Here is a 12333-nt window from a genome sequence, read left to right on the forward strand (position 1 = left end):
ACTCAATTTTCATCTCATATTCCTTTTAATTTGCATGAAGAAACTGAAAGATATAAACAATATGCAAATAGAAGCATGGATTAAAGAAACACTGTGCATCTTCTTCTAGGAGATGAGCAGAGGTCCTCTCAAACAAGAATTTTTCCTATATAACATACCATGCATCAAAAGTATCAATAAAAAATGTTTTCGTTTCTAATTTATTTATTTTTTATTAAAAATAAAGAGACTTGAACCCACCATTTTTTAGTTATGCTATTTGAATTATAATTTATTAGTATTTTTAATCTACTTACTATTATCATTCTTTTATAAATTTAACTAAATAATAAAAAAAATTTATTATTTATAAAACACATTAAAATTTATTGAAATTATAAACTTTTGATATATTTTTATTAAAACCTATCAATACGGTTATATTGTCTTATTCTTAAAATTTTAAAAAATGCTATAAAATCTAATAATTAAATATTACACTAAAATTTTACTAATATCTAAAATATATACGTGATCATTTTCCTCAAACGAAAATGCATAAAATTATTATTTCTATTTTTCAAATTTTTTCTCCAATAACAGGTGCCTTAGCCAATGAGTTAGAATTCAAATAGCATAATTTTTCCATACTTAATTAAGAGGTTGCGAATTCGAATCTCCTATCTTTAGTAAAAAAAAAAAAAACCTCAAAATTACAAACACCGAGTGACCGTTAGACCCCAAAAAAAAAAAGAATAATCCAAAACGTGAGGTGGATCCTGATGGTTCGTGCCTTCGTGGATTGGAAACTTCAATGGACGACGGTTTCAGTTTCGCAACAGTACACACCCATTAAAGACGCTAACGTTTTCTAAACGGCGTTTCTCTCTCCACCACGTGCTACCATCATAACAAGTCTCCTCCTCTTTCCCACTTGTTAGTTGTTGCCGCTCCATCACGTGACATCCTTCATATTTTCCACCCTCACAAACACCAATGACCAATGTCAACAGCTCAGGGTCACCGTCGTCATTTCCCTCCGCACTGATGGTAGAAAACAGAAGTTGACAACGGATCAGAACAAACGTGCCTGCTGGTCCATTCTCATTCCTCAACTGTGCTTGTTTGAGAGTGAGAGTGAGACACTGAAAGAAACTAACCGAAACTAACTCACCGGAGCCACTGCCGTGTTTTCTGCCTTCGGTGCTTTTATTTTTTATTTTCTTTCAGATCGTGCCTCCCTCAACTCAACTCATCTTCCTTGCGGTTTTTCCTTTTTCAATTTTCACTGTTTTATCTCCTATTATTCTTCTTCTCTTCTTTTCTTTTCTCGGAATCTGAGATTTAGCGCCACGTCATCATCCAAGCATATTTTGAAGACGACGTCGTTCTGAAAGATCCATCCACTCACTCGGTTATCACAACATGTTTGTCTCGTGTTCTGTTTCTGAAAGAAGCAGCAGCTGAAGAAGCTTCAGGTTCGTAAGAGAAGTAAGTTGATCTGTGAATTACTATTTTCACCGCTAACGTTGTAGTAACGTCTCGTGAAAACGACACTGGAGGTTGAAAAAAAATATGTGATGAGAATGTGAAGTGTGTGTGAGAGGGAGAGTCGCTTTTTTTATTCTGGTTGGGTAGATAGTTGGAATGGGAAAAGAAAAAAGAAATAATTAAAGAGGAGGAAGGTGAAAGGTTGAAAAAGATGGCCCCATGTTAGATGGGGACCATTGCTTTGCTGTGCATAACTACCATAGACTCCATAGTCAGAGGTCGATATCAAATTTATGCTAAAACTATAAACTTTTTTTGCTTCGTTCTCAAGCATTATTATTATTTTTGAGGTGGGTCGCTGCAATGAAAAGCTTTCTATTCTTACATTGGAATTGGCCACTGTTCAAGGAAAGTTTTTATTTAAATTTTTTTTTTTTTAAACAAAAGAAGAACCCCGCTATATCTGTTTAGGAATTAGGCCCCAGCTTGCTTTTCTTTTTTTTTTCTTTTTATCACTAGTGTGTATTATTTATTTTAATTTATTTATTTTTTCATGTTTTCCTCTGGATGAAGCTTGGTACCAAAGAATAATCAACATGGCTAGCATATCCTTTAATTGTACTAAACCTATGATTTATCAATCTGTCTCTTAAAACAGAAGCTTTTTGTGGTCGTGATATTATAATGCCAACTACCGATTAATTTTTTTTTTTGATGATATGATAAAAACGTAATTAGTTAGCATTCTGTTTTTTTGTCATTGCTCTTTTCTTTCTTGTGTTGGTCTGGCACGATCTAAAGTTAGACTCCTTGTTAGTGTTGTTGTTATTTTCTATTTATTTATCAAAGGAAAATTAACCATTCTGTTGTATTGGTGATCTCCCATTTGTGATTTTAGTTTATCTTGAACTCTCAGCTGTATCATGCAGCTTAGAAAATGGAATCGGTTTGTTAGTTAACCACACCACTTTGTCTTGCTCTTATAGGATCCATTATGGGGTTGCTCGGAGTTTTCTGATGAGCTTGTGAATTGGAGAGAATATTGAGGTAAGTGTGAGAAAATGGGGGCTATTGGTGGTGAGGAGCTGCTGAAATGGGAGAAGATGCAAGCGCTAAGTGGTCGCGAAGAGAAGATTTTTGTGTTGATAAGGCTAAGGCCTTTGAATGAGAAGGAAACTGCTGCAAATGAAACCGCAGACTGGGAATGCATTAATGATACTACCGTCTTGTACCGGAACACATTACGGGAGGGTTCAACATTTCCAAGTGCCTATACATTTGGTAAGCAAATGACTGGTCGTTAATATGTTTTTTTATTAAGGACCTGCGGATTTCATAGGAAAAAGCCTACTTTTAATCCGTTTTATTATTAGGAAAGTCCGTGTTGTTTTTAAAACTTCGCAGCTTCGTGTTTAACTTATAATAACAATAATTTGGAACTTGTAATGTATGTTGGATTCAACACATGTGTAGTCTCTAAGGGATCACTTTTCTTACTTGGAGAACATAGATTATTAGCTTTGATAAGTTGAACATTATCAGATCCAGTTACTTTTTTACTTACGGTGATGGAGATGCAGTCTTCCCTAATAAACCTGTGTCAATCTCTATGATTGTTTAACTTTGAAAGATAAAGTTAGTGGCTATTCAACAATTTGTAAAATTATATTTGTATGTTTGTCTTAATTGACATAACTGGTTAATGTGTCAATCTCTATGATTGTTTAACTTTTTTATTTTTGCCCGCAAAAGTTGATATTAAACAATCACATTTGGTGCATTCTCAATTAAGGTACTGTATGCTGTGTTGGTGACTTGGTGTCCACTTATGCACAATGTTTATGAAATTTTGTTATGATTGGTAGACAGAGTATTTCGGGGTGACTGTGATACAAGACAGGTGTATGAGGAAGGAGCAAAAGAAATCGCTCTTTCAGTTGTTAATGGGATTAACTGTAAGTATATTATTATACCCACTAGTTTCTTTAAATCCATCTCCCGTTTTGTTTACTAGGTGTTCATATAATTATATGTCCTTTCAGCCAGTATTTTTGCATATGGGCAAACAAGCAGTGGAAAGACATATACAATGGTTGGAATAACTGAATATGCTGTAGCAGATATTTTTGACTATATAAAAAGGGTAAATAATTAGGCTACCAAAGTTTTCAACTGTCTGTTTGACTCTTCATTATCAGTTCTTTACTATAACATTACCCAGTGCTATTAACACAAGTTTAATGTGACCTTTATAGCATGAGGAAAGAGCATTTGTGATAAAGTTCTCAGCAATTGAAATTTACAATGAAGTTGTTAGAGACCTCCTCAGTACAGACAATACTCCACTTAGGCTGCGTGATGATCCTGAGGTGAATACCTTTCATATATTAGGTTGAAATTTCATAAAATGGATTGCATAACTAATGGTTGTTTTCATTTCTTTTTTCTCAGAGAGGACCCATTTTAGAGAAACTTACAGAGGAGAACTTACGGGACTGGGGGCATTTGCAAGAGCTTCTATCATTTTGTGAAGGTAGCTTGTATAGTTTTTTTTAGGTTGTTTGTACAATCAAGCATTACATTAATTTATCCTTGCAGCTCAGAGACAGGTAGGAGAGACATACCTAAATGAAAAGAGTTCAAGATCTCATCAAATTATCAGATTGGTGTGTGCCTTTCCATTTCTGTAATTAAATTCTTGTACTTTTTATATCTTAAAAAATAATTAAAAAAAAAAGCTCCTAATATTGAAATTGTATTGTTTCAGACAATAGAAAGTTCTGCCAGGGAATTCTTGGGCAAAGGTAACTCAGCCACCCTAGCTGCCAGCGTGGTATGTTTGCATTTTTAAAAGTACTCCTTCTTGTTTAGGCAATAAATCCTTACCAAAAATTTTGAAATTAACTTTGTTTTGTTTCTTTGCAGAATTTTGTTGATTTGGCCGGAAGTGAGCGTGCATCTCAGTTATCATCAGCTGGGGTGAGACTGAAAGAAGGTTGTCATATAAACCGGAGTTTACTTACTCTTGGAACAGTCATCCGCAAGCTGAGGTTGCCTACTTCTTCCATTCGTATTATATATGTCATGTGTGCTTAGTTTTTAATGTAGTTTAGTTCTTTATTTGGCTGCCTATCTCTTAACCTTGGTTTTCTTAATGCTAGATGATGCATTTCAAACTGCCTTTCGCTAATTTTAGTTTCTGCCTCTAGCATCAAATATGAGAAGAAACCCTTGAATTTCCACTGACATAATTTGATTAAATGCAGCAAGGGAAGAAATGGACACATTAATTACAGAGATTCAAAGTTGACACGCATACTTCAGCCTTCCATAGGTGGCAATGCTAGAACAGCCATTATTTGTACATTGAGCCCTGCACGAAGTCATGTTGAGCAAACAAGAAACACGCTTCTTTTTGCTTGTTGTGCAAAAGAAGTGACCACCAAAGCGCAGGTTAATGTGGTGATGTCTGATAAGGCCTTGGTTAAGCAATTGCAAAAAGAGGTAGCTAGGTTGGAAAGTGAGTTAAGAACCCCTAATCCCACTGCCTCCAATTGTGATTACGTATCATTGTTGAGGAAGAAGGATCTCCAGATAGAAAAGGTCAGTTTGAATTCCTATTCCATTGCGTTTATAATTTTATATTGATTGTGGACTAGACCTAGTTGTGGAACTTACAAGATGTTGATTTAGAACAATCTTGTATATCATTATTAACCTCTCTTTCCTAGGTACATGTTTTTTTGAACAATACTTGTGCTTCATGAATTTATGTATCCCAATAGATAAGAAGGGTAGAACTGAGTTTCATAGGTCCCTAATAGTCTGCTTCAATGTCTTCTATTCTATTTATTTATTTTTTTAAGGAAAAGTGTGGGATTTTTTCAAGTTGCATTGGCCAACGTGCATATCACATTCTTATTACTAACTAAATGTTAATAACCTGGTTTCCAATTATTCAGTTGGAGAAGGAAGTTAAGGAGCTAGCTAAGCAACGTGATCTTGCTCAATCAAGGGTTGAGGATTTGCTTCGCATGATCAAAGAGGATCAGAAATCTAAAAAAGTAATTTTCATTTCCTAATAACGGAAAATTATGTCACAAATTAGCGGTTAAGCCTCTAAATTTTGATTCTCGCTTTTTTCCTTAATTTTCAGGACGGGGAAGATAACTGGGATGATGACCATTCAGTATCTGAATCATCAAGTATTTGTGGTCCACACCGTCCAGATAGGCGCATGAGAGAGTTCGACAATCCCCATTTTGATGATGGTGATGACACTGGAAGTAGTCATGAAGGTAACTCTTACTTCTATCATCCATATGCCTGTACTATGTAATTTCACAAAAATGATGCCCTATCATAAATGTGGGTTAGCATCAGATCCTGTAGTTTCAATAGTATATACAGCTCCTTACTTATGCTTGTACAGAATACCCTGATGAAGTTTGCAAAGAAGTTCAATGTATTGAGCTGGAGGAGTCAAGTCGAGACAACTCAGAACATCTTGATCCATCACTAAGTGACAATGGAGAATTAGCATTAACAGTATCTGGAGAGGAAAATGAAACGATGAATGAAGGAAGAGAAGAGAGTCAAATTCAAAACAACTCATCATATAGTTTACTTGATCAATTTTCACAAGACATATCAGGAAGTATGTCAAGTTCTAGAAGTCTTAAATTAACTCGGAGCTGGAGTTGTAGGGAATACCACATGACTGGTTCTCCCGAGAGAGCAGGAGAAATGGATAGGACTCCCGCCAATGGGTTTGAAAGATTCCCTGGAAGACCGGATAGTTGGAGAAGGAAGTTAGCTCCGCTAGATTTTGGGGATTCCACAAGATTTGGAGATGGTTCTCAGTCTTCTATCGGAAGTCCATCTGCAAATGAGTTTGGAGAAGAAGTTACTAGCATTCAAACTTTTGTTGCTGGGATGAAGGAAATGGTCAAACTTGAGTATCAGAAGCAGCTTGTTGATGGTCAGGTAAGAATAAATTTCAGTTGCCTTCTAATAAGTTTCAAGGGGGGGAAAATAAATAGAATCTTCATTTGTTATCTAGGCGAATCTTATACAAAGCTTAATAATTAATTAATTAGGTGAAACCTTACCCTTGTAGCAAACGTGGATGATTAGTATAAATTATCACGTGTACACTTCTATTGGGATCATTGTCCACTTGATGTTTAAAATCTGAATGCCCTTCCCTTTAAAAAAAGCACAGGGTCGTCATTTATCTCGATGCTTGATGACTGAATCCTACATTTCTGACTTTTAGGGTGAAGAGACACAAGGAAAATCATCCGTGAAGAATGTGAAAGATGTAGGGGTTGATCCAATGTTAGAGGCACCTGGAACTCCTCTAAATTGGTCTCTGCAGTTCACAAAGCAACAAAGGGAGATAATTGAACTGTGGAAAGCTTGCTGCGTACCATTGACGCACAGGACCTACTTCTTTCTTTTGTTCAGGGGTGATCCAAAAGACTCGATTTACATGGAGGTAGAGCTGAGAAGACTAACTTTCCTCAAAGAAACATTTTTCAGTGCAAACGGGTCTCTGAAGGATGCTCCAACAATCACGCTTGCTGCAAGGTTCTCTCTGCCTCCATCACTTATGCTTTTATTTCAGTATCTGATATATTTTGGAACATGAATCCAAGTGTGCATTTACCAAAATAATGTGATATATTTCAGTGTCTGATATATAGCCAACATTTTTTTGTAATCGAGAAACCTTGTGCTGCTAAATTAAAAATAATGTGTCAAGAAATATAAGGTTATTTGTGCTCATGACACAAAATCTAGTTGTTACTTGCACTGCAATGGTATTTACTCGTGTGCGTATTTCATGTTGTTGCAGTGTGAAGGCTCTTCGGCGAGAGAGAGAAATGCTGGTCAAGCTTATGCAGAAAAGGCTTTCTGCAGATGAGAGAACAAAGCTGTTCAAGGAATGGGACATTCCGTTGGATTCGAAGCGCAGGAGGATGCAGCTAGCAACCCGTTTATGGAGTAACACTAATGATATGAACCATGTAATGGAGAGTGCCACAGTAGTTGCAAAGTTGGTGAGGTTCTCAGAGCAGGGTATGGCCCTTAAGGAGATGTTTGGTCTAAGCTTCACACCCCAACACACAGTACGTAGATCTTCATGGAGAAGCAGCAGAGCATCTCTCTAAGGTTTGTTTGTGGATAACACACACGTGACACGTGTACAGCATTGTAGACATGATATCGAATAGTTTCTGATCACTGTTCACACTTGACATGCTTAGCATTCTTTCTTCAGTGGAGATGGAAATGTACGAGTTCCTGATGTTTGGCTTTTGGGTGGTTCTGGTTATGATTTTGGTGTACCATTTAACGGATTGGTTTCTTTTTTCTAATTTTATCGAGCACAATTGTTTGATGAGTTGCTTGCTTCTTTGTAAAGATGTTTTGGATAATATTGTAGAGGCAGAGTAGATTAGTGTATTATTGTTTTAAACGAGTTTCTCTTGTATTGTATGTATTAGCTAGGTTTGTTATTCTGATTAGCTTAACTACTTTGGTAGGTTTCAAGTCGAAACACGGATACACTTCTTTTAACTGCTAATGTCAAAATGCTACATATCTAAGGAATAAGCCACAAGACTGGCAACAAAAGTGATTCCAATAGAAAAGAAAGGATCAATTTTTTCTAAAAGAAAAAATATTGGTATAGTGAGAAAGTAAGAATTTAATCACTGATGGATCAATAATTTAATTTCGATGTGAAAATAGTTTTATATATGCATTTAATTACATAACCAACTTGGGTTGGTCGAGTGAGTTGGTCGAGTGGTCAACTCACTCGTCCGCTTAAGCAAGTGTCGGGGGTTTGAATCCTGCCTTGTGCATGCAGCAACCCATTGGTCAGCGGCAGACTCTTAAATGGAGTTCAAATCCGCAACGGATTAGTCCTTGACCTGTCGGGTTGGGAGATACCGTGGGAAACACCACACGTCGGCAAAAAATAACTGATTATAAAATATTTTAAGTTACCAATTTAATGATGTTTAAATCTAAATTTTTTTTTTTCACAAAACCGAAAATGTATTTTGTTAAAGAATGTGTGCAAATCGCTTTTAGGGTGAAGATTTTTTAAATTTATTTTACTAAGCAAATCAAGCATTTCTTACATAGATAATCGCAATGATCAGAAAGGCTAGTCAACTAACCTAGTTCAATTTGTTTCTTAGAGCTTACGCTATACGGTTATACCCATAGAAAAATGCTAAAGAAACTTTTGATAAAAATCATGGAGGTCATTGAATAAAATGAAAATATTTAAAATGAAATTCTATGGCCTACGTATTTCTTTAAAAGTCAATAAACTTAACATGTCGTTTTGAGAACTAAATATTGGTAAAAATCAAACTTGAAATAGGAAAAAAAAGGGGGCAAATTAGTTCTTTTACAGTTTTACAAACTGATTAATCTTTATGAAACATTTTTGAGATAAAATAATCCTTTGTCATTTGACTGTCATATTATTAATTAATTAATATTATTATTTGGTTTATCTATCTCAATATGGGGAAAAAAAAGTTTTTGTCATCAAATTAAACGAATTTGTCCCATAATATTTTTGGACGGTGACATTTTATAATTTTTTTTCAATTTAGGGCTTTTTGATTTGATAAAGGCCCAGCACAGCATGGTCCAGAATGAATTATGATGCGACGTCGTTTACCTTGACAGGTGACACGACGTCGTTTGTGGTAGGCAGTCTCTGGTTTGATCTAGCTTCAGCTTTCAGATGTGAGCTGTGAAATTGTGCCGAAGAGAAGCAAAAGAGAGAGAGAGAGAGAGAGAATCGAAAGGGAAGAAGAAGAAGGATGAGTCTGACATCGACGGCGGCGCACGCTGCTCGGAGGGCGGCGCAAAGAGAGAGGGTCCGGATCCTCTACAGACGCGCCCTCAAAGACACCCTCAATTGGGCCGTCCATCGTCACCTCTTCTACGACGACGTACCATTTCTTCATTTTTCCATTCCCACATACTCTCTCTCTCTCTCTGGTTATGTATAACCGTTTTTGCTTGTTCTTGTTCATCTTTTTCAGGCAGCTAACCTCCGCGAAAGGTTCGAGCAACACAGACACGTGGTTCGTTTCTGATCCAACATTGCATTCTTTTTAATTAGTACTAAATTAAGACTTGAAATATGTTGCATTTGATTAGTGCCTACTACAATACTTGTTATTTGTTAGAGTGCGTATTCTAGATTTGTTATGCGTTGAACTATGAAATTGAAGTGATCAATGTGACTAACAGGAAGACCTTGATACCATCGATCGGATGATAGAAGATGGTGAAGCTACCTACAATAAGTGGCGCCACCCTGATCCTTATATAGGTAACAACATTATCTCACTCAGATTTTGCTACTTACACTGCTTTCTTAAACAATTTGTAGAACAATATTTTAATATCTTGAATGTAAACTTCGGTTTTAGAGCTGATTACTCTATGCATTTCTATGTAATTCAATTACCAATCATGTGAAATATGCAATTTGTCTGAGGTGCGGGTCCTTTTAGAGCGTAGGCGCCAAGACAAGGAACTTCCTTTTAGTTATTAACTTGTTATTGTTTTCGGATCTTCAGATAATCTGTAACTTGTATCTGCAGTTTGTAAAATCCTATGCAGTGGTCCTTTTTCTTTTTCCTGCTCTATTATTCCGTTCAATTTTGATACTAACCTTGTTTATTTACTCGTGTTTGCTAATGTGTAATAGTTCCTTGGGCTCCTGGTGGTTCCAAGTTTACTCGCAACCCAACTCCACCCGAGGGGGTAAGTCTCTATGATTATACACCAAGTTTATCATGTCTATTTTCCCATCTCTCTCAGTTGATACACTCAATCTTGGTGGGCTGAATGCTTATTCTTTTGTATACCTATTATTGGATATGATACTCCCCTTGTTACATGATATCTTACTCTTCTATAGATTAGTGATTTGTTTTTCACTTTTCAATTATTCAATAGTTATGACTATACATATTATGTTGCAAGGGATGGTAATGTGAAGAAATAGTTAGAATTAGAGAGTTAGTTTGGTTAAAGGGTAAGCCAATATTTAGGTAGAGTTTTTATTTATGAAATCATTAAGAAAGAGTTTCTTTAAATGGTTTTTTTTTTTTTTTTTTTTTTTTTTTTTGATAAAACACTGGTTTTGTTTGCTGTGTATCCAATTTCACATAATTGGAATAGACTTTGTTGTTGTAATTGTCTTGGTAAATGTAAAGGCATAGGAGAGGAGTAAACCCTCTTTTATTTGAGAGTTAAGGTATCCATGTGTGCCTTTCTCTGATCCTCAATCATTTTCCTCGTTTTTCCTATGAGATCCTCAAGTTACCAGTTATAGGTTGGTGTGAGACTGGGATAGTTATCGTTTGATGTTTTAGTGCCTTGGAGTATGCTTATTTTTTTTACCTAATCTGGAGTTCTGTTCTTGCTGCAGATTGAGATAGTTTATAACTTTGGTCGTGAAGATAATGACTGAAATCATAAGCTTTTTTCTTGTAATGAATAAAGGTAATCAATTAACTTATAATATGCTTACTAGATTGTGGATTATGTTGTGAGTATGCACCATTACAAATAAAACATGCTTGAAATTAAAAGACAGATCACATATTTCTATGCTACATCACCAAATTCCTGATCCTTTTATTTGTATTATGATTAAGATTAATCATGGGATGCGTTGTGGTGTGCACTTTCTTTCTCCCATTGCTGATTGGCACAGTTCTTGCTGCGGAACTTCTTCTATGGCTTTTAATTTTTTGACTGTTTTCAATTTTGATGTAGATTGGTCCAACCATGCTTCTGATGTTGAGGAAAATGAATTCCTGCTGTATTAGTGCGTCTCCGGTGCCCCTCGCTGTTCTTGGAACACTGGATGTACTGAGATTCTGTTTTAACTCATCCTTGTGTGAAGGAGTCTCTTTATGGTCATAAACCTAAAGTAGCATTTTCTACTGCTGGATTTGTATGAATGCATATATCAAACTGCAAATTCAATGCTGACACTTTTCATTTGCATTTCATAGCATTCTTGCAGCGTAAACATTTGAACCTTAACTGCGGTACCATTTTTCTCCTACTATTTCACCATCTAAGATTTGAGGATAAACTCCACGGAAAGCGGCAACTGCTTTAATTGTTACTTAGATAAATGCTTTACGGTGAGTTTGGGAGACAAATGAGTTTTTTCACGTCCGGGAATATGATTTCATAATATACTTATTTTTTTTTTAATTTCAAACACAACCTAGTAGTTTTCTCTTTTCTGTTACCGAGGATGTCTCTTGTATTTCGAATAGTACTAATGTTAGCTTGAATTTCCTTTTTGAACAATCTCGTATCGTCTGTAAGTTGATGATTATTCATGCAGCCACACTCTGTTGTATAATATAAGTTAGGAAACATTTCAAGTGCACCAGGGAATACCGATGCACCAATTGTTTTAACCGTTGATTTCAATTAATATATATTATATATATTTTTTATAATTCAGATCAACGGTTAAAACAACTGGTGCACCGGTACTCCCGGTACACTTGAAATGTTTCCTATAAGTTATAACATTAATTAGTTGCCAAAGATCCCAGGATCCAAGATGTTCTTTCCTTTTCTCAATGCCAGAGTGTGTTCAACATTGCGCATAATGACTTGCGTCATGTCATTGGGGTTGCTCTTAATGACTTTCAATTTCGGATATGGCATGGCAACTGGACCACCAAAGCACCAATGGCTTATTTGGCTTGGAGCTTCCTTGATGGTTGTATGCTTCTACCTTGTAGCTCAGGGGATTCTCATAATCATTGACTTGTTTCTTCA

General features: G+C 35.9%; 2 protein-coding genes across 10 annotated transcripts; both read left to right on the forward strand.

The window, feature by feature from the left end:
- Positions 1-746: 746 nt before the first annotated feature.
- On the forward strand, positions 747-7954 carry LOC112736942 (kinesin-like protein KIN-7E). 9 transcript variants are annotated; one of them, XM_025786625.3, is made up of 15 exons: positions 747-1470; positions 2457-2751; positions 3336-3425; positions 3513-3613; positions 3726-3839; positions 3922-4003; positions 4069-4136; positions 4238-4303; positions 4396-4520; positions 4737-5073; positions 5433-5534; positions 5627-5768; positions 5903-6456; positions 6749-7062; positions 7331-7954. In XM_025786625.3, exons 2-15 carry the CDS (start codon positions 2532-2534, stop codon positions 7644-7646), a joined length of 2631 nt encoding a protein of 876 aa, XP_025642410.1. In that variant the 5' UTR covers positions 747-1470; positions 2457-2531; the 3' UTR covers positions 7647-7954. The 9 variants fall into 9 exon arrangements, with proteins under 9 accessions (XP_025642410.1, XP_025642414.1, XP_072069213.1 ...); XM_025786629.3 differs by having other exon boundaries at positions 764-1457; XM_072213112.1 differs by lacking the exon at positions 747-1470 and adding an exon at positions 1634-1748.
- Positions 7955-9157: 1203 nt separating this feature from the next.
- On the forward strand, positions 9158-11574 carry LOC112736944 (NADH dehydrogenase [ubiquinone] 1 beta subcomplex subunit 9). Its single transcript, XM_025786636.2, has 6 exons — positions 9158-9458; positions 9552-9593; positions 9763-9844; positions 10226-10281; positions 10952-11025; positions 11302-11574. Exons 1-5 carry the CDS (start codon positions 9327-9329, stop codon positions 10991-10993), a joined length of 354 nt encoding a protein of 117 aa, XP_025642421.1. The 5' UTR covers positions 9158-9326; the 3' UTR covers positions 10994-11025; positions 11302-11574.
- The last annotated feature ends 759 nt before the right edge of the window (positions 11575-12333 follow it).

This window comes from Arachis hypogaea, chromosome 13 (genome assembly GCF_003086295.3).
Source record: "Arachis hypogaea cultivar Tifrunner chromosome 13, arahy.Tifrunner.gnm2.J5K5, whole genome shotgun sequence".
NCBI lineage: Eukaryota > Viridiplantae > Streptophyta > Magnoliopsida > Fabales > Fabaceae > Arachis > Arachis hypogaea.

Excerpts from the sequence above, each read along its gene's own strand:
- LOC112736942 (XM_025786625.3), top strand. The coding sequence starts at position 2,532 with ATGGGGGCTATTGGTGGTGAGGAGCTGCTGAAATGGGAGAAGATGCAA. Across the intron at positions 2,752-3,335 it reads TCCAAGTGCCTATACATTTG|ACAGAGTATTTCGGGGTGAC; the intron begins GTAAGCAAATGA and ends TATGATTGGTAG. Across the intron at positions 4,137-4,237 it reads CTCATCAAATTATCAGATTG|ACAATAGAAAGTTCTGCCAG; the intron begins GTGTGTGCCTTT and ends GTATTGTTTCAG.
- LOC112736944 (XM_025786636.2), top strand. The coding sequence starts at position 9,327 with ATGAGTCTGACATCGACGGCGGCGCACGCTGCTCGGAGGGCGGCGCAA. Across the intron at positions 9,594-9,762 it reads TCGAGCAACACAGACACGTG|GAAGACCTTGATACCATCGA; the intron begins GTTCGTTTCTGA and ends TGTGACTAACAG. Across the intron at positions 10,282-10,951 it reads ACCCAACTCCACCCGAGGGG|ATTGAGATAGTTTATAACTT; the intron begins GTAAGTCTCTAT and ends TTCTTGCTGCAG.